Here is a 21,926-nt window from a genome sequence, read left to right on the forward strand (position 1 = left end):
CCACCCAGTCATTACTCAGTTCTGCTTGTGATTGCCATATTTGTGTAAGAAATGTTGCCGCAAACAACCACAACAAAAGGACTCATGGGCCCTCTTAGAGAATATCTTATTAATGAGGTGACCGAGGATGTATCCTGAAGATGACAATGGGACCATGTCAAGGCTAGCCTCCAGAATACCCCAAAGGGCCAGCCATGTGCAAACAAATCCCAGCAAGTCTGACAGGGCTTACTTGCAGCACAAAAGTGGTGATAGGGCTGCAGCCTAACTACTTTTCTAAACTGCAGTGCTGTATTGATAATTCAAGATTTAAGCATTCCAGAAATGTTCCCTTGTAGTCCTTCCCAACAAAGCCAATTAGAAATCCAGTCACTTCTCCGCATCTGGGGTGGGTCAGCCGAACCTTTTAAGTTGATTCTGATGCAAGGAGTGCACATCCATCCATCCGAAATAGAATAATTATTCCATCCATTCGATGTACACTCTCTGCACCCAAAAAAGGCAGTGCTGAGTCAGGAAACTTTATGCTCAATACATGTCCTTAGTCTTTCAGGTGCTACTAGAGCGAGGATTCAGAGCCAGGACAACCTTAATTCGGTTTCTTCTCTTCCTGACGTCAAAGGCACTCTGACAGCCCCTCTTCTCAGAAAGGACCGTGCCCCGTGGGGACACCAAGGCTCGCGTATGTTTCCTTCCCTGGCCCTCTCGCAGCTTAATGACGCGGGCGACTTCGGCAAGGGCGCTGCTCGCCTCACACCCCTGACCTCACCGGGAAGGTCGAGCGAGGGAGGGCTCGAGCTGACACACCGACCAAAAAACCCAAAGGAGCACCCAGCCGCCGGAGCGCTCCCAGGCCGAGCGGGGAAGGAGCCATGGAGTCACACGTGAAGCTTATACAACTTGAGTGACGTCCAGCGCCACCAATGGAGCCCTCCGGAGCCTGGCCTCGTGTATGCCGCATGCAGATGAGGCTTTCTGTCGCCCAATCGACGCCGAGGAAAGGGGGTTCTTCTGCTCCGATCACGTTTCCGACGGTATGAAGTCCTGAGAGAGCCGAGGGGTGAGGATTGGAAGGGGCGGGGGAGAGGAGGGGCGAGGAGAAGGGAGGGGGCGGAGGGCCCCACCGCCGCCTCGAAGGTCTCCCGTGACGCCTCCGCGCCCCTTCTCCCCCGCATCCGTGGTGGGTCAGCGGGACCTTTGTGTGACATGCGGCATCCGAGGGCCGGGACAGTCGCTCTGGGCACTTTCTGTGGCCGCCGCCAACGCCGGTATCGGATGCAGCAGGGTGCCTGCCCGGGTGAGCGGGGGGACGGCGGAGGGTCCCTTAGGGGCGCTGGATGGTTGGGGCCGGCTGCGTGGGCAAGGCAGCCGCGGCCTGGGGTGGACGGAGGGACCGATGGGCGGTGGGATGCCCGCGCGCGGGGGGCCGGGCAGGTCGAGCGCGCATCTCCCCGTCCGGGCAGTTTTGCTGACGCCAGAGATGGTCTTTGGAGTCAGGGGCCGGGGAGGCTGGCCGGGCGAAGGCGCCGCCGGTGGGCTCGTCCCCCTCTCTGCTGCCGGCTCCGCTTCCCTAACGCGTGGCAGGCTCCGAAGGGAGCGAGGGGTCCCGGGACTCCTCTTTTGCCTCGGGCGCGAAGGGAGCGAGGTGCTTGGGGAGCCCTGAGGGAGCAAGCCGGCGCCGGCCTTTGGGGCATGGGTCCCAAATGCATTGCGGCCGGCGGCGCGGTCCTGCGAGGAGCTTCCGTGTGACCCTCGGCCGGGCTGCCGTGGCCGCAGTCATAGGAAGGAGCCCCGTGGCAGAGGCTGTCCCCGTTTGGCTGCGGGGCGGGCGGGCGCTCCTCGGGACGCTGTGCGGCGTCGGCCAGGTGGCTGCCTTTAATCCTTTGAGCCCGGCTTTAGGAGGCCGCATAGAATAACCGTTTGTTTACCCGGAGTGCTGCGCTTGCACTTTCGGAGATCCCGGCTAGGGAGCTGCTGCCAACTTCCCCGTTTAGTTAGTAGGGTGTCTCACTGATTTGGCCCTCCTTCTCTCTCCCCCCCCCCCCGTTAGAAGCAGAATGGCGCGGAATGGTGGGATGATATAACCGAGATTAGTTGCGTGTTAGATAACAAGCATACAGAATGATGGTTACACAAGGGCACGTCCCAGTTGTAAAGGGAAATGTTGAGTTAGCCTCGATGATTTGTGATTTCTTATGTTAAACAAACAAACACGGCTGTATCTTATTGTGCCTTCAGGAATGCATGGCGTTCCTTTTGTAAATAGTATGCAGGCTGTATTTAGAACGGAACCTGCCCAAGGAGGCTCAATTAGACATCTTGCTGCATTTAACACTTCAATGTTGGTTCCAAATGCCGGATATTAGCTTTTAATCATCAGGTATATAAGATGATTTGGTTTGAAATACCATCAAACTGTAGAAACGCAGGTATATTGTTTCCATAAAGATTTTGTGTCTTATTTCTAATATATGTCATAGGTTATATAGATCACTGGGGAAAACTTGATTACAAGGCAAGCAGGCCTTGTGTTGGGAAAGAGTTTTCTATGGCTTGGTGTTTCTGCAGCCTAATGCTGTCCAGGCTGATATAGTGGTTAACTTCAGATTCAAACGGGTAGCGGTGTTGGTATGAAGTAGCACAATAAAATCAAGAGTCCAGTAGCACCTTTAAGACTGCCCTGAATAAATCTTTGTCAGTCTTAAAGGTGCTACTGGACTCTGATTTTATAGTGGTTAACTGCCAGTCGGGGCTCAAAGCCACACTCAGCCTGACCCACTTCATGTTGTGGTTCTGAGGATAAAATGTGGAGAAGAGACCAGGTATGCTGCCTTCTTGATGGCAGGGCAGCCTTTAAAAAGTCACAAGCTGGAATTAAATGACATTACGTTCAGTTAATTTAGTCCTAAAGAGAGGTAAATAGGATTGGAGCCCTGATTGATAAATTTTTGGATAGTGAAGAGATACAGGTGAAATTAGTAGGTGGAATTATTTAGTCATTCTTGAGAAGCTGTGTATCAGGTTGTGTGTGTGCGTGCACACCCTTCACCAGGGTGATATTGCTAATGTACCTCTGATGTGGTCATTTATATAACTTGTGGACTGGAATTCTTTTGGGTGTTAATAGGCAGAATCTTGCTGCTTTGGGAGGGGGCATAAACATGGGTGGGAACAAATGTACAGAGGAAAAAAATAAGGGGGAAGTTTTTAAAAATAAAGACTTCTAAATTATAACAAATATACATGTAAAATTAGCTCTTTTAAAATATTATTTTCTTCCTTTATCATCAAATCCACAAATCATCAGTTCATTTTTTTTCATTTTGTGCAAAAAAATCTATAACGGGTTTCCAGTCAGCAGTAAATGTAGATATTGTTTAGTTTAGCCATCTCTGCAAGTTCCATTATTTTCACCAACCATTTTTCTATTGTGGGTAATACTGAACCTATCAATTTTTGAACATATAAATCTTGCTACGATTGTCATATATAAAAACAAAGTTTCTTTCCTTTTTTCTAGCTATCTAATAGTCCCAAAAGCAATGCATTAGTCTTTAGTATCTTATGGATTAATGAATGTATTTTTATTTTAAAAATTCTTACATGACCACCATGGTGTCCACAATTTCAGCATATTTTCAAAATACTTTTATGTATTCTAGCTTATTTTTCTGGTGATATTTACCAGTGGTCATCATTTTATAGAAATTCTCTTTAAGACTAGAGCTTGGTATAAATTTGAGATCCTTCAACCGCATATTTTCCCACTTGTATATTATACTCAGACTTTGTAACCCATTTTATCATACATTCTTTCACTTGTTCTTCTGTTTCAAATTTCAATGAGAATTTTTACATTTTAGCAATCACATGCCTCAATTGTACATAATTCTGTTTCAAATTCAGATTGTTCAAACCCATGAGATCTTTTATCTGCTTTAAGTCTTTCTGATAATTGTGCATTAAAAAACATGGGCAAGTGTATCCTTCAGTTATCAGATCCCTTTATTTCATTTTACATTTCCCTTGAGAGAATTCTAATATGTCACTATATGGTAACCACTTATGCTTAATTATTATTCCTCATCTAAAATCTGCTTCTTGCATCGAGACCCACAAAGGTGTTTTTAGATACAACCTAGGTTTTTTTTATGTATTCCATATTCTCAAAATGGCATGCCTAACATAGCGGTTTTTAAAGTCCACATTAACCTTAACTTCATCGTACCACAAATAGCAATGCCACCAAAATATCATGTTGTTCTAATGCCAATAACCTATTTCTCAGGAACACCCACTCTTTTATCCAGGTAGCAAAGTGTAATTTAAAGTCAGATAAATCCAGGCTCCCTCCTTCCTTTGCATCTTGTAATATCTTATGTTTAATGTATGTTTTCCACCTGCAATTCAAATTTAGATATATCCTTCTTCCATAGTTTCAGTGTTATACCACTTGTCAAAACACATATTGTCTGAAACAAAAATAATACTCTAGAACATTTTTCAGGCAGGAGACCGGGGGGGAGGGAGGCCCGAGGACTGGGGGGGGGAGAGAGAGTGACGCTCACTGTGCGGCATTCACTGCACAGCGAGCGTTGCTCTCTCCCAGTCCCCGGGCCTCCCCCTCCCCTAGGCTTGAGCGATTCAGCCGCCAAAGCAGCTGATTACTCCCAGAGCAGCAAGCGCTGCACCGCAGGTGGGGGAGGGAGGTGCATCCGGTGGTGCACCGGCGCCCTTGCCTCCCTCCTCCCCACCGCGGCCCGATACAGGCCATGGCCTGGGGGTTGAGGAACACTGCTCTAGATTAAACATTCATCTTAAACACAGATATTCTCCCCACCAGAGATAGTTGTACATTATCCTATCTTATCTTTAACTTCATTCCATGTCTTAGCATAATTATCTTGAAATAATATATTATTCATATCTGTCAAAGTGATACCCAAATATTTTACATTATTTTCAACCTTAAAAACCAATTTATTCATCAATTTTGTTTGCTCTTATGTTTTCATTTTTGATAACATCTTTGTTATCAAAGCCTGTTTTAAATCTTTCTAAGAATTCTCTTGCCCTTTGAACAGACTTCAATATGAATATCTGCTGTTTAGAAGTAAGAAATGAACTTTTCCAATTTGTCCCATTGAAATGGGGTCTTTCTATTTTAGTTTTTCAGCTAGGAAGGTGTATTCATTTATGTAAAATTCTAATAGGAATTTCTTTCAAACAAATTATATCTGTATTATCCATTTTCAATCATGTATTAAAATGTCATTGCATGGAGATGGGAAAGATGGCTGCTTGTTCTCCTAAGGGGGAGCTCCTCGTCCGTATAGGGGGCCGAACGTATCTACGTCTGGCAGAAGCAAGCAAGGTGTGCAAACCTTGCTAAATTCTCCTTATAAAAGCTTTGGAAAGCTCCAGAACTCTAAAAAGGCCCATCACTGATCTGCGGAGAAAGATTCTCCAGATCGCTAATAGCTATACGTGACCAAGGCCAAGAAGCAGTCTGCCATCAGAGCCTTCTCTAACAAGGATCGCCTTTTCTTTCTCATTCCTCTATCATTTTCTGAACTGCTTTGAAGAGACTTCAGAGTTCTCTAACTTCAAAAGTCTGCTATCGACACTGAGTAATGTTTTAATGACACTAAATTGTTTTTGTATACCTTCCCCTGTCTCGTCTACCAAGCTGCGGCAGTGAGCTCATCCTTCTCACAAAGACTTTCCTGCTTGTCTTTCTTGTATTTTTTCAAACTCTGAGGGAAAGGTGAAACATATGGACAATTTTTAAAGATAAATGAGCTAATTTGGACTCTTTACATTATACGGAGATTTCCCTTGATAATGGCTCTCACGATATCTCTCCCACTGTGTGACTTTCTAAGCAATCAGAACTTCTGTGTGAGGACCTCTCCTGGCTGTTTGAAATATTGCACAAGCCTGGCTGGTGTTGGCTTTTAAGTTTGATTTTTAATATGGCTATTTTGACTCAGATGGTCCATCTATTAGCAAAACAAAGAGAAGATCTGAATGCCTTCACAGAAAATTTGTTGAAAGATATTTTTAAGGAGATCTGAAATGGCAAGAACAGGAATGATAAACCAAATGATAATGATAATATTAACCAACTGGAACAAAAAAATAGCAAGAGTGAAGAACTACAAGACTGGAAATCTTCAGTGGAAGAGAATTTTGAAGCATTGGAGATGGAGTCCTTCGGAAAGCAAGACCTGCAACAAGAACTTATAATCATCACTGATCAAGTTCCCCCAGATGAGGTTACCTTTACTGAAAAGATATATCTCAAAGCAGAAGCACAAAAGAACCAGCCAAAAGACACATTTGTTTGTCCTGAAAGTAATTATTCTGAAAGAGCTTCCCAGGCAAAAAATGGTCCTAACACACCCCAGATTGGAGATCAGGAGGTGCAACTGTTTCAAGAATCATTGGCAGATATTCTGTGGAAAAGAGCACAACTTCATTTCCTAAGCCTTGAATTGAGACCTCCTTCAGAAGACTGGGAGGAGGCAAGGGAGGAGGGCTGACATTTTTTCTATATTCTGTTTCTGTATACTTTTATATGGATGGCCTTAATAAAGGTAACTGCAAAGATTTTAAAACAATTCGAATTGATGAATTTAAGAGCTGCAAATGTTATAATAAAGTGGGCTTCTTTTTTCCCCCTTAAAAAAAAATACTAGGCTAAAATAGCTGTAAATGTCATGATAAAGGGTTTTTTTTCCTTTTTTAATTTTTTAAAATAAATACTGGGTTAAAGTTATATTGTTTTATAAGAAATGCTTAACGTTAAGTACTTAAAATATGTTGTGAACAAGTGCAGGAACCAGCTGATTTTCTAGCTTAAGGATATGCCTTGGGTCAAGTCTAAGGGTAATTTTTATAACACCCGTTGACTGTAAGTGCTGGAAATGTGATGTTAGAGTGGGATTTTTTGTTGTGGCTTTGTTTTTATAGTTACAGGCAACAGACACCTAGTCTTCAGCAATAGGAAACTTCAAGCAAATGGGGACTTTGGGGGGTAGAGGGAGGGATGATATTGTAATACTGTAATCAAAGATATTTTTCCTTGTACTTTTCTATATAAAAATAAAAAATATATATTAATTAAAAAATGTCATTGCATGACTTGATCTCTTGTCTTCTTCCTAACAAAATGCACCAGAGCATCTCCTGGGACATTTCTTATTCTGGCATATCTAGTATTCTATAAATCTGTCACTTCTGTCTTACTCTCAGAAATTTCCACTTTGCCATTGATTTGCTTTACCTCTCCAGATATTTATTTTATAGAGTTTTTCAACTTTTTCAACTTCTGTCGTATCCTCTTTCATCTGTACAAGTTTTTTATCCATTATTTTTTCAAAAGCTTCTATCTTATTTCCCATCTGGTCAAATAATTTCTGAAGCAACTCAGGTATAACTAATTTTTTTAGGATAGACATCTCTAATAAGCAAAAGAAAAAAATGTAGCTGTGTGCACCCTCTGGCCCACCTAGTGTGGAGTTTTGGGCTGGGCTGTCATCAATATATGGATGACACCCAGCTTTATTTCCTCATGGACAGCCGCCCAGACTCTCCCCCAGAACTATTCGTAAGATGTTTGGAAGCCGTGAATGAATGGCTTGAGCAGAGTTGTCTGAAATTCAACCCCTCCAAGAAAGAAGCCCTCTGGCTGGAGAGTAGGGGGCTTAAATCAGGAAGCGCATTTACCCACCTTGGCAGGGATGCAACTTATGATCGTGCTTCAGGCCAGTAATTTGGGGGTGACCATTGATACCTCATTAACTCTGGAGACAGGTCAATAGGGTAGCCAGCCAGGCATTTTTCCATCTTTGCCAGGCTCAGCTAGTAGCAGCCAACCTGTCCTCCGAGCACCTGGCCACAGTGATCCATGTGACGGTCTTGATACTGTATTATAGATAGAAGTAAACAAACCTCTGAACATGTAGGAACCTCATGTTCAGAGATGATGTGTAGGGACTATTCTGTTTATGTAGCCAAAGGTTACACTATTGAAACTTGTGTGATTTCTTATGTTGTGCAACGTTTACAAAGATTTCCTATATTGAGCTGTGTGTGTTGCATATTTCCCCTTTTGAGTCACAAATTGCACAAATCACAAAAGGGAAAATAAGGCATGCTGTATTAAATTTGAAGAGCCTCTTGTGGCGCAGAGTGGTAAGGAAGCAGTCATGCAGCCTGAAAGCTTTGCCCATGAGGCTGGGAGTTCAATCCCAGCAGCCGGCTCAAGGTTGACTCAGCTTTCCATCTTTCCGAGGTCGATAAAATGAGTACCCAGCTTGCTGGGGGATAAACGGTCATGACTGGGGAAGGCACTGGCAAACCACCCCGTATTGAGTCTGCCATGAAAACGCTAGAGGGCATCACCCCAAGGGTCAGACATGACTCGGTGCTTGCACAGGGGGTACCTTTACCTTATTAAATTTGAAATGCATACTTGGTTACTTTTGCCCTTCTGAGAATCTTGTGCAATGGAACTGCTTGTGCCATGTGATATCAATGCATGACATGATGTTTGCCTTTCATGCATTGTGAATAAGGTACTTGAGGTGTCCATGGTTTGAATCCCAAATACCCCATGTTTCTCAGGAGGGGAAAAAACCCTGTATGACTTGCATCAGGTTGAATAAATAACAAAAAGTTGTTTGGTTAAGTACTGGGAACATAGTACAGAAGGAGTATGAATGAAAGTATGAACTACGTAAATGTTTTTCTTATATTATTTGATAGATCACTAATATTCATCTAAATGACATATTTTATGGATGTTCATTGTTCGTTTGTACATTCTTTCTAACTCAAGAGTTCTTACCATTAAACTAAATATTTCAGTTTTTACTTTGATAAATTTTCACTGCCTCATTCTCCATTAAGCGTTTTTCTTCCTTTCTGTGCTTCATAGCATGCAGTGTCAGCCCAGGTATTGCCATCTTTGTTGTTCAAATTCCTCCCCTCCTTTTGTGCTATTTTTGGCCCTGTTTCTGGTTCCCCCTTCCCATTTTTGTTCTACTCCATTAACCAGTTCATGAATAACACCACAGAAGGCTCTCACTCTCCCACCATCTCATCTCATTACATGACCGTTAGGCTAGCAGGAAAAGCTAGCTCTGAATCCACAGAGAACAACCCATATGGATGCAGGAATTGTCCCTGTAAGTGGGAAAGGTAAACAAGCAAGGGGTATTTAGATTTTTCCCCAGGGTATAAATAGTGAGTCTTTTGTGTGCAGACCTGATGTACAGTAATACATTCTGTTCGCTAATTACTAATTCACAAGGAAGTCCCCCTCCCCCAGATTTTAAAGTAAATACACAGTGAACAGTTGTGACAGGTTTTCTTCACCAGAAAGATCTGTTTATAGAAGAATTATTGAGCATAGCAATCACTAAATTGTGACAATGTTTCATGATTTCAGTTTAATTTTAAGTCCTATAGACCTATTCAGAACTTGACTAATAATAGGGATTTGTGTATCATTGGTCAAAATAACTTTATAGCAAATGTGTTATTTGTCAGCTGCAAGCTGCAGCCTTTGTATTGAAGAAACTTTTCACATATAGCTGCAGAGCACACTTCTTCAGTGATGAACTCAGTGACTGGCTTTAAAACAAGATATAACTTCTTAAATATTGCAGGTGTTGAGCTGGTCTTATTGGAGCCACAAACCCAAAAGGAACTCATTTAACAGTGATGTTCAAACTTCGTGGACCAATTCGGTATGTTTCTGATGGTATAGCATGTGATATCTATGGTCTTCACACTATCAGAGCAATGTTTTTTACAAAATAACTTTGTGGTTTTTGTACTTTTTCACTTAAAAGTACAAATAGAAATTGAGCACCATGTGTACCATATAGTTGCCATATATATTGTAGGACTGTTTTCTAAACCCCCTTGATTTTCAAGCAGGCTTAACAGGCAGTGTCTGTATTTGACAGCCCTTTTAAAGTAGCTGGCTGTGGCCTGTATTGTACTTGTCTGTGAATATTTCATTAAAAATGCATCTGTCTAAAGTTCATTGCTTGTCAGCAACAATTGAATAGACCAACAATGTGATGAGACATAGCTGTTGTACAGAACAGTGGAGGAGGAAGGGAGGCTATAAATTTAATAAATTAAGAGCTGTAGTTCAAGCAAAACTGTCAGGCAAAGCATCTTGAAGACACCCTTATTTTTATTTAAGAGTTAAGTTTACAATTAATGCCTGGCTGAGAGTGGCTCTGTTATCTTTCCAAGGCCAGCTCTCTGATTTGGTTAATTGCTGACAGTTAAAATCTGAGAATCCGATTAGGGAGGGGGGATGAGTACTATCAGAGAAGACACACCTGGATGGTCCTGTATGAACCTTTGACAACATAGGCCCCTGGGTATAGGGAAGAGAAATACTAGCTTGGATTTCACGTGCCCCACATCTAAGAGCTGCACAGGGGAAAATGCCAGATTAAGGGCTTGCTTTATGCATTAAACTGAAAGTAGAGCCACCTGATTTAAAGTATGTAGGTGTCATGCTACAAGTTAGCATTTCATTGTTCTGTGTTGCATGTTTTATGGCTTTTATGATGTATTGAATAAAAAGCTTAGTATGGTGTCAGTCAACAGAACACCAGTTTACTTCGGGGAATGCTGAAAAGACTTGGAAGGACAGCATAAAATTATCTCTCATTCTTCAGTTTTTAACAGGTAGACACTAAAAATGTTCCTTAGCTCTTCTATTACCAAGGCACACAAGTAATTTATAGTCCAGACTGTGGCTTTCTCGCCATTAAGCATTGCCTCCCTTTGAACAGTTGTACTTCGAACCATAGAACTGCAAGGGACCTCAAGCTACATCTAGTCCAGTCCCTCACATAATCACCTTCCTCTTAAACAAGTGTAGTTTTGCTGACAAAAGAAAGAAGATGAGCAATGTTTTCAGCACAGCCTACTGTGTGCAACCCAGTGGTTTGGTGTTATGGCTGTACCCAGCCAAAGTATGACTAGTTGTCTTAAACATTTATGTCTGCATTATTGGAAAATTTGCTGAGAAAAACTAGCTTTGGACAGGGCAATACTAAATAGCAGTGCTTATGTTTTCCCCAGTCTGGATTCTTAATATTTATTATGCTTATGAATTGCAGTCTTAACCTTACATACATGCAATCTGCTGAATTAATAGTTGTAGAAACTGAAGATTTAATTTTCTCTATTGTGAGCAGGGAGGGATTAGCTTTTTCCCTGTGTAGTAAACAAAAAAACAAAACCCTTCCGTAAATACTTTTCCAGCCCTGGGATTCTGCTTTTCCTTTCTATATAATGAATTGTGTTACATACTACTTTGAAGTATAAGAGATTCTGAATTTCATAAGAATTCTGACCTAAACATACTCCCCTAAACTTGATTTGAGAATCTAAAATCTTGGTAGGAAAAAAAGGATTTAGAACGTGCCTGTCTATTTAAGGATTGCTGGGAGTGGCAGGAAACAAATTGATAATTAATAATAATAATAATAATAATAATAATAATAATAATAATAATAATAGTCTGTTAAAGCAGTGGTCCCCAACCTTTATTAGGCTGGGGACCGGCAGGGCATTGGGCCGCGCCCGCAGGGACCGCGCGGGCCACGCCCACGAGCCGCGCCCGGCCGCGCCCGCGGGCCGCACCCGCGGATCGGGCCGCGCCCGGCCGCGCCCGCGAATCGGGCCGCGCCCGCGAGCCGCGCCCGGCCGCGCCCGCAAATCGGGCCGCGCAAGCGAGCCGCTCCCGGCCGCGCCCGCGGGCCGCACCCGTGGATCGGGCCGCACCCGCCCGGCCCTGATTCCCTCTCCCCGCCCTCCCCGCAGTAAGAAGCTTCCCGGGCCGCAAGCTTGCGGCCTGGGAAGTTTTTTACTGCGGGGGGGGGCGGGGAGAGGGAGTCGCGGCCCGGCGCCATGGCCTTTGCGGCCCGGCACCGGGCCACGGCCCGCAGGTTGGGGACCACTGTGTTAAAGGGTTGGCAGGTTCTGCACCTTTGGCATTTGTGCTTCAGATATATTTGCAGTCAGAGTTGTTGAGGCCCCTAGTATTTCTTTCATAGTTCTGTAAGTGCTCAGGTTCTTATGGCTAAGGATTATGCTTGTAAGAAGTGACAATGTTTAAATACATCTGGGAAATTCCGAACCTGACTACCTTTAGATGCTAACTGGGAGGGGCTTGTAAAATTGCAAGTATAGAGGAGGGGAACCCTAAACCTTTCCCGTTCAGTTCAGAAACTTCTTCAATAGTTTAAAGATTATGGAAAAACTTTAATAGGGTTGGTGCTGTTTCCCCCTAAAAATGCACCTCTTATTTTCAGGCTTGCAGAAGCATGAGCAAAAAGGGGGGGAAAGAACCCACACTGAAATGGCTCCATTTCAGTCCCTGACTCCAGCCTCTCTTGCTTCCTTCTGTGGCACCATTTTTAGTCTGCTTACAGTCCTGATTTTGTTTTGCTCCTATGCCATTTTTGCCTTCATTTAAGAATCAGTGAGGATGTTGCATAGCCAGATAGGTGGGGCTACATAGCAATGTAATTCAGGACAATTAAAACTTATGGGCTATGCCTTCATATATTGACCATAAGTAGCTCCTGTAGTAACCAGACCTGGCAGCGTGATGATCTCAGAAGACTGGTTTCTTGTTTTCTTCAACAAAGTGTTGCAAAGTGATAGCTGGTTAAGGCTGCAAACAGCATCAAAAGTAAATTAATTAATGAATTAAAAAAAAAACAATTTTGGGGATCTTTCAAGAACATTTTAACATTGTGCCCTGACAATCCTTCTCATTACACCCAAATTTAAATCTAAAGAAGAATTTGGTGCAGCTTTACTCTGTCTTAATATGATAATGTCCTGTTAACAAGACATAAATTACAGAAGACATTTCTAGCTAACTTTGGGACCAAAAGAGTCCTAAGAACATATTCTTTGTGAACAAAATAATTTTTTTCTTCAATTCAGAATTAGAAAACAGCTGCCAGTTTGGCTGAATTCACAAACTGTTTACCTTAAGCAAGTCTGTCCAGATGTATGAGTTGTCAGTTATGAATTAATGAAAGTTTGATTTTTCTTCTCCTTCTGTTTGATTTGTGTTTGGCATTTCCTGTGTGGTGTGCTGATATACAAGACATAGCCACACTTTTATACAAGATGGCTTGAATATGAAACAGTCTTTGTGCACCAAAAGCCGAGAAATATGTGAAGAAAATTAAATTCTGGCTACTTAGGATGTAGGGACTCAGTGCTTCCTCATAAGATGTAGCATGCAAAGCTGATGTCCTTGCCTCGTAATCAGTTGGGATGCTGCCTGAAGGGTGGGGATTGCCAAAAAATACAAATTGAGATACACAGTGTGTGACAGTTACGCAAAAGAACAAAATCTACTGTGTAAAGACAACACAACAAACATTGGTACAAGATGAAGAAAAGCTTTTATCAGATGCTTGGAAAGCACAACCGATACATAGAAATATTTCAAAGATGTTAACAAGCTGTAGGAATTCCACTGGAAATTCCAAAATCCAAATGAGGATTCAGTAAATCCTGTTTCACTTGTGAATGCTTCCTCAGTGGACTTCCAAGCTGAAGATAATTCAAAAGCATACAGCTTCCCCTACACACATTCTTTTGCCACCCCTCAAAGGTCACTCCCCTGCCCACATCAAGGTTGTTCTGCTCACTCTACATCTGGTGTACAAGCTCCATTTCCCCCTTGTTTAAAGTGTTTTATTTTTTTTACAAGCAGTACAAGTCCAGTGATATGAGACTATCATTAATCTCAGATCACTGAATTAAAAAAGAAATGATGGATGGAAATTTTTAAAGGAGATGTTCAAGCGGGGTCTGGTATTGACTTGACAGGGAAAAGGCAAACAGCAGTGTCTCCAGTGCAAAAAAAAAAGTGCTGCATGCAACCAAAATAAAGGAGTTGTCGCTATAGAATGAAATTGACATGAGATACACTGGGACCAGAGGCCTAAAACTTTGAGAACATTTTCCCTGTAATGCTTTTTTCAACAAAGATTTTGGGCAGAAACCATTTTGGCAGTCTCCAGAAGACTAGCATTAAAATGGTGGCTGTGGCCCAGAGGTCTTCTGCAAACGGCCAAGCTAGGTTGATCCATTTGGAGGACAGAATGCAATCCATACATGAGAGGCTTTTGAAAACTGCCAAGATCACAATCAGTGTGCAGGATTAAATTAGGAAATAATAGAGAAAACCATGTAAATTCACAAGGAAGGGCAGGAAATCAGTGTTACTATGCAGCCCTATGTAAAGCATGGTGGATTTCCAGTCAACTTTACACAGGCATGTGTGCACACACATACATGTTGCCAATGATCATGGCTTGTAATGTCAGTTTGACCATGCATTCTGTACACTCAACATGTTCCCTCGTGTTGTGAGTTTGCACGATTCGACCCCCTCTCTGTGTGGGTGGTGGGCATATTTTAGCCCACCCACGGAGACATGAATCTGATTGGATTCCCGAATGCCCTGTGAGACCCGATGCCTCCTGGAGACTCGCTTGAGGCGTTAGTGGAACTGGCAGTCCTGCTTGACCACTGCAATTGACAAGATCGTTCTCAGGCGCCCTCTCCACCCTCACCTCCAACCAGCTCCCTGGTATACTAGGGAGCTAAGGGAGAGGAAGAGGGAAGTGAGATGGCTAAAGTGAGTGTGGAGGAATACTCTCAACGAAGTGGCAGGTACATCCTATCATACACTTATGAGGGCGTATGTGATGGTGGTTAGGATGATTAAATGAGAGTGTTATGCCTCCTCTATCACATCCATGAGCTCTCGCCCAACCCAATTATTTAGGGTAGTTCAATCTTTGACTGCCCTCAAGTAGGGGCACCAAAAGAGTCAATTGGTATTTGGCTGTGAGGAATTAGTGAGCTTTTTTGTAGATAAGGTCTTGTCACTTCACCAGAATCTTCCTGCCACTCTTAATACAGAAAGGGAATTGGAGGCCCCTTGGCTGACTGGGGAGAATATGTTTGATGGTTCAGGTGGCTCTCCGAAACTGAAGTGAATGAGTTGCCAGGGTCATTGAGGGCAACCACCTGCCCACTTGATCCTTGTCCGTCCTGGTTGCTCAAAATGAGGGACTAGTGGATAGGAGGCCCTCTGGGAGATATCATCAACTACTCCCTGTCTACTGGGGAATTCCCAGTTTGCCCTCCACTGGAAAAACCATTGCTTGACCCATAGGACCTGGCCAGCTACCACCAGTTGAAAGGGCTGCGGCAAACCAGCTCATGACATACTTGGAGGAAGCTTTGGTGCTTGACCTATGCAAGTTGGGCTTCTGTCCTGGCCACGGGATGGAGACAGTGGTGGTCACCTTGGTGGATGATCTCCAGTGACAGCTAGATCAGGGCGGTTTGGCCATCCTTGTGATTCTCAACCTGTCAGCTGCGTTTGACATGGTCAACCATTGACCATCCAGTTGCTGCTCTAGCTTGAGCCAGGATTTTGGGGGGGCAGCTCTTCAGTGGCTGCACTCCTCTCTCCAGAACCAGACACAGAGGGTAGCAGGGGGGGGAGGAAGTATTGTGCCCCTACTGACTCCCTCTTGGGGTCCCACAGGGGGTGGTAATCTCCTCCACATTATTTAACACCTGTGCTGCCCTAGCCTGGCACATGCAGGGTTAGTACAAGGGCCATGATAACACCTTTATGCTCCCTCTGGTTCAGGTGGTCCTAGTTTTATTATTTTACCTTGTAACCCACCATGAGTCCTTTTGAGAAGTGGTGGGATAGAAATCCAAAAATAAATAAATACATTTTTCACAGTGGCTGATAAAACAGCAAATATTTCCATGCCACCATGGTATGGAAAATGGAACTGCACAGCTGTATGTCAATTTCAAAAAATTCCTGTCAGTTTCTGCATCAGAGTTCCCCTTTCTTATTTATTATTTTATTCATTGTTTAGACTTATGGCCCGCTACTCCCATAATTGGCTCATGGCGGGTTACAATTGTCCATATTAAAAGCCCCATTAAAACAATTCCAGACATCCATCCATATACAATACAGACTCCTAAAAGCTTTTTAAAAACCATGGTAGTCTACAACCCACTTAACCCCCCACCCCCAAAATCTAGTTCAGGAGTGGGAGGAGGGAGCGTAGCTCACATAGCAGTTGCTTACGCTCTTAACACTGGGATGGGGGGGGGCATCAAAACTTCCTCGCCACACCGGCCTCAACCATTGACCTGATGGAAGAGCTCAGTTTTACAGGCCCTGCAGAATGCTGAAAGCTCCCGCAGGGCCTGTAACTCCTCCAGGAGCTCATTCCACCAGGTAGGGGTCAGGACCAAGAAGGTCCTGGCCCCTGCACTCCTTTCTGCCTGCACTCCTTTCTGGTCTCTTTCATTCAACAAGCTAACACAAAGAATGGATGGAAAATACATAGAAGTCACTTGCTGGACACTACTGCGCAGTCACAAGTGGCATTTCACCTTGATTTAGAAAACTACTTTTTAAAAATTATAGTAGCAGAATAAATACACTGAAGGGAAAAGAATGATCTTCTCTCTTCATTGTTGCAATTGCCAAATTGTTCAGTGCTCCCAAATTATGCTTGGTGTTTGATTGTTATGATCTGTTCTTACTCTTAAAAATAGTTTGATGTATGTTGTATTTTACTGGTTCTGTGTATACTGCCCCAAGATGTCATAGTGAAGGGCGGTATATAAATCGAATGAATAAAATAAATAAGGCAAGCACAGAATCTGAAGTCAAGATTTCACTGAAAATCTGCAGTACGCTGTCCGTGTATAGTGGGGCAATGTCATAGGACTTTTTTTTTTTAGTGTGTTCCAAATTTTCCAGGATTTTTACCTGAAAACAATGAAGTTTCTTTGACAGGAACCATGTTTTTTTTCTAATTTTTCTATTTTTTTCCAGGCCTTCATGTCTCTAGCAGCATCTCTCACTTGTGACTTCAAATTGCATTAAAGTAATGAAATAGTGGTCTTGCTCCTGGCAACCAACCTGCTGAAGGCTGTCAAACTAACTCATGGTACTTTGTTTCAACATGATTGTTGCCTTTAAAATCATGTTTAGTTCAAAGTGTTGCGACTGCTTTCTAAAGAAGCTTTTCTTCTCAAAGGACAAGAGCCTACATTAAAAAAGATAACTGTTTTGTTCAAAATACGCCTCCTCGTTCTATGTTTGTGAATTATAATTTGCAGTTTTGGGGGCTTGAAATAATGTGAAAATATGGCTTGAAAAATACTGAAGCTGTACTCCCAATTATGCTAAATACAGGAACTCTGTTATATCACTGAGAACCCGAAGTCTGGACTGCAGATTGAAATCTATGAAAGCAAAACATTGTGTGGCAGTCCTCGGCTTTTAAGCTGTTGGCCAAAATGAGTAGCTATTTGGAAATGGCAAATGATGAAATGCCTGCAGAAAACATGGATATTCAGATGAAGAATGAACAAGATCTGGATACTTTTCAGGAAGATATTGAGATGAGTGGTGGATCAAATGGAAATGATACAAGTGAAAACAAAACCGTTGGACACAAGTCACGTAATAACGAAGTTGATGAAAATGGCAAAGAAACAGCTATGATTGTGGAATCTTTAGACAGCTGTAAAAGGTATTACATATTTCTAAAACTAAACTGTAGCTGTGATCCTTGACCAGTGCCCATGTTACCTGTATCATTGGTTCTGTGGTGGCAGAACCTCTTTTTATTTAACACAAAGATGACTCATTCTCACTTCCTCATCACCAAGTTTATCTCATTTCCCTCGTCAGAGAATACGTGGTAAGCTAGGTCAGTTGGTAGAAGGCATTATAAAAATCCACTGTGTTCATTGGTCCACTGGTCTGATCCAGTAGGGCTGTTTTGTTTCTGAAATGCTTTTACCAGTTTTATTGGTGCTCTTTGATTGATTTGTCATGGTTCTGATATCTAATGAAATTAAATGTCAATCAAAAGTTAGTTGACTTGTTTCAATAGTACTAACCATGGTGTTTCATATGTATGTTCTAGATTTGCTGCAATTCTGTACAGTTACTCCAGTCTAAGCAGAATGTCATTGGGATTAGACTGAAGAAATTCTTCATAGGATTGCCAACCGATGGCACATTCAGAATGTTATCCATATAGTTACAAAGTAAATGAAGAATTGACCTACTATAGTTTCAAATAGTCTGTGTAATGCAAAAATGACACTGGAATGGCTTGAGCAGCATGGTGGCCATATTTGCATTAAAATTATCCTTGTGCTGTTAGTTTAGTATGCATTAAAAACTTGTGCTTTGCATGGTGCAGAATTTTAAAACAATTGCTTTTTGTTTTATCTCAACTAGCAATGAATTATCTTCTAAATCCAAAACCCAGAAGGAACTGATAAAAACATTGCAAGAGCTGAAAGGCCATCTTCCTCCAGATAAAAGGATCAAAGGCAGATCTTGTATCCTGGCAACTCTAAAGTATGCACTTAGAAGTATTAAGCAAGTTAAAGGTAAACACATATTAAATTTCCATTAATACTAGTGAAAACTAAACTGTACTGTCAGACTAGAGAAAGATTTTTAATACAGAGTTTTGTTACTATTCAGAGGGATCTCTTAGCAATTTTTTAAAACCTGAACTGAAATGCATTTGCTTATTTTTTCGTTAGTATGATCATACATTTTAACAGTTTAAAGGCATTGCAGAATGGCACCAAATTAAGTGGTTGTTTAAATGCGAGTAAATGATGCCACCTGGCAAGCTAGCCAGGCAAGTATCAAAAAACTGGAGGTACCTCTCCTATATAAGAACATAAGAAGAGCCATACTGGATCACACTAATAGTCCCTCTAGCCCAGCATCCTGTCTTATGCAGTGGCCAACCAGCTCCTCTCGATGGCTAACAGGCCGTGGTAACAAAAGCTAAACATTGGAGAGGGATATTTGGTCCCTTCTCAGGACACTTCAAAAGACTGAAAATCGATGTTTGTATTGATGTGCTTGGTGGGGACTCACTAAAAGAAGCCATGGATGGATAGCCATGTTAGCCTGCCTGTACCAGATGAAAAGAGCAAGAGTCCAGCAGCACTTTAAAAGGTAACAAAATCTATGGGACTTATGGGACTACTGCTCTTTTCTACTGCAAAAGAAGCCCTATTTAAAAACTTAAAACAAATGTTGGTAGGGCAGTGTTTTAGAGCCCCTGCTGCTTCATTAGAATGATACTGATGGATGTACCGTTCAAACATGTCAGTCTACCATGAGTGTAGGATGTCACATTGTGATTGTAGGGCATAATTCTACCACAGTGCCTTGATTCCTTTGCGATTCTTGGAACAAGCCTTGTTCCAGGGCAGTCTTCAAATATAGTAGCATATTAACACTTGATAATTTGCTGTGTTCACTGCATATGTACTCCTTCTGCAGTGGGCAGTGCTTATGAATATCCTATAAAGGAGGGTTATATGGGAGCCAGTCATCATGGAACACGAGAATCACATGCAAGTTCCCTGTGTCTGCTTGCTAATAATAATAAGAAGAGTTGGTTCTTATATGCCGCTTTTCCCTACCCAAAGGAGGCTCAAAGCGGCTTACAGTCGCCTTCCCATTCCTCTCCCCACAACAGACACCCTGTGGGGTAGGTGAGGCTGAGAGAGCGCTGATATCACTGCCTGGTCAGAACAGTTTTATCAGTGCCGTGGCGAGCCCAAGGTCACCCAGCTGGTTGCATGTGGGGGAGCGCAGAATCGAACCCGGCATGCCAGATTAGAAGTCCGCACTCCTAACCACTACACCAAACTGGCTCTCTCAATATCAAACCTTTGGAGCACAGAAAACTAAACCAGCTTGTTAAGTGGAGAAAAAAATTATGTAGACTGTTTCTTGTTTAGTCGGAGTATAATGAAATTTGAGTTCTTTTTCTACTGTAACCTGAGCTTCATTTTTTTCCTGGACATCAGTGTAAATGGTACCATTTTAAACATACGTATTGTTTACTTTTCTCATATAGCCAATGAAGAATATTACCAAATGATGATGATTAACGAGATTTATCCTTGTAATCTTGATATATTGTCCTATACAGTAGAAGAAGTTGATAACATTACTACAGAATACATCATGAAGAATGCAGTGAGTAGCCTCACATTGTTCTAAGGTTGAATTGAGAATTTCAGCAGTCAGTGGGGAGGGGTTAGATTGTAGTTTCATTCCTGAACCTATTAATGGGAATATCAGTGCTAAAGTAAAAAGTCATTGATATAAAGGAAACCGGATACAAGGCTAACTACAGACAGCATAGTTAATCCAGATGGTGCATATATGGTACATACTGACCACTAGCTCTGACCTGGAAAGGCCAGGCTAGCTTAATTTCATCAGATCTCTGAAGCTCAGCAGGGTCAGCCCTGGTTAGGATTTGGATAAGAGGACCAACAAGGTGGTCTCAGGATGCTTCACAGAGGCAGGCAACTGCAAACTACCTCTGAGCACCAGAGTGTCAGTATGTTAAATTGTTTTATAGGATATTTGTATATTTATTTATATATTGTAGTTGTGTTATTAACTGCCCCAAGCCCTGATTGCCAGAGATGGGATGGGATAAAAATCAAAGGAAACCAATCAATCAGTAAAATGCCTCTTGCCTGGAAAACCCTATGGAGTTGCCATAAAAACAACTCCTTTGTAAGGTTCATTAATTGATTACTCGATTTATATACTGCCACTCTCAGGGCAGTGAACAACAACTTTCAGGAAATCTTTTTCATTTGCAGGATTGTACAGGCAGTGTTCTGGGGCCTGCATATCTGAGGGACTGCATTTCTATGTCCCTCAGATGGAAAGTACCATCAAGTCATAGCTGATTTATGGCAAGTCGTTCTTGCCAGTGTAGGGCAGTGGTTCTCAACCTTCCTAATGCTGCAACCCTTTAATACAGATGAACGCTCTCTCTCGATCTACCCTGCAAGGCTGTTGGGTGGATGATGCTCCCCCAGCCAAGCTGCTTGCCCCACCACGACCTCTGTGAAAAGGTTGTTTGACCCCCAACACCAAACTGGCTTATAGGTGGTCTCCCATCCATTTACTAGGCAGGGCTGACCCTGCTTAGCTTCCAAGATCTCACAAGGTCAAGTTAGCCTGGGCTATCCAGATCAAGATATGAAGAATGTTCTTGTACTTTATTTGCTGTACTTTCTGTCCCTTCAGTCCTAAACATGGATGTCCTTATTGGGATTTTTATGTTCAATATATGTTGACAGTTGCCACTGCAATAACAAAAAAAAAAACCCAACAAGTTTATCTTGTTTGTTTAGTCCTGTTTGTTTATAGCACAAAATAAATATTTTAATTATGTGTTGGGATCTTGTTTGTATGTACTAGGATATGTTTGCTGTTGCTGTTTCTTTGGCTACTGGGAAAATCCTGTACATATCAGATCAGGCTGCCTCAATTCTTCACTGCAAGAAAGACTTCTTTAAAAATGCCAAATTTGTGGAATTTCTGGCTCCTCAAGATGTCAGTGTGTTCTACAGTTCTACGACACCCTACAGATTGCCATCCTGGAGTATTTGCAATGGTGTTGGTAAGTTTGAACAACTGAAAATGATAGCTGCGGTAACTGCAATAACACACAGGTAGTAATCTTAGGGTAGTAATGCGGTCACCACCAAATCTGAGAATATTGCCTGCTTGACAGTACAATGTACTGCCATTTGAAGGCTCCATTTAGATTGTCCCCACACTAGCTACTCCAAGCCATCACAGAAAATAGCAAGTGCCCATCTATTTTACCTCCCTTTGGACTAAATAGGCATGGTATGTTTAGGACTCAAGGTTTGAGTATTCAGGATAAGTAAAGCTAAAAAGAAACTAAGAAAACACACAGCCCCCTAAACTCTAT

The 21,926-nt window shown here is 42.4% G+C and overlaps 1 protein-coding gene across 7 annotated transcripts in view; it reads left to right on the plus strand.

The window, feature by feature from the left end:
* Window positions 1-1,019: 1,019 nt before the first annotated feature.
* Window positions 1,020-21,926, plus strand: part of PER2 (period circadian regulator 2) — a 46,973-nt gene continuing 26,066 nt past the window's right edge. The window contains exons 1-7 of one of the 7 annotated variants that reach the window (XM_077348966.1): window positions 1,080-1,297; window positions 9,678-9,758; window positions 16,961-17,075; window positions 17,324-17,663; window positions 18,383-18,537; window positions 20,037-20,158; window positions 21,407-21,608. In XM_077348966.1, coding sequence (XP_077205081.1) covers window positions 17,428-17,663; window positions 18,383-18,537; window positions 20,037-20,158; window positions 21,407-21,608 — 715 coding nt within the window. In that variant the 5' untranslated portion in view covers window positions 1,080-1,297; window positions 9,678-9,758; window positions 16,961-17,075; window positions 17,324-17,427. Of the gene's footprint in view, window positions 1,035-1,079; window positions 1,298-9,677; window positions 9,759-16,960; window positions 17,664-18,382; window positions 18,538-20,036; window positions 20,159-21,406; window positions 21,609-21,926 lie in introns of those variants that run through there. The other 6 variants (XM_077348968.1, XM_077348963.1, XM_077348965.1 and 3 more) reach the window with 6 other exon arrangements.

This window comes from Paroedura picta, chromosome 8 (assembly GCF_049243985.1).
Source record: "Paroedura picta isolate Pp20150507F chromosome 8, Ppicta_v3.0, whole genome shotgun sequence".
Lineage (NCBI taxonomy): Eukaryota > Metazoa > Chordata > Lepidosauria > Squamata > Gekkonidae > Paroedura > Paroedura picta.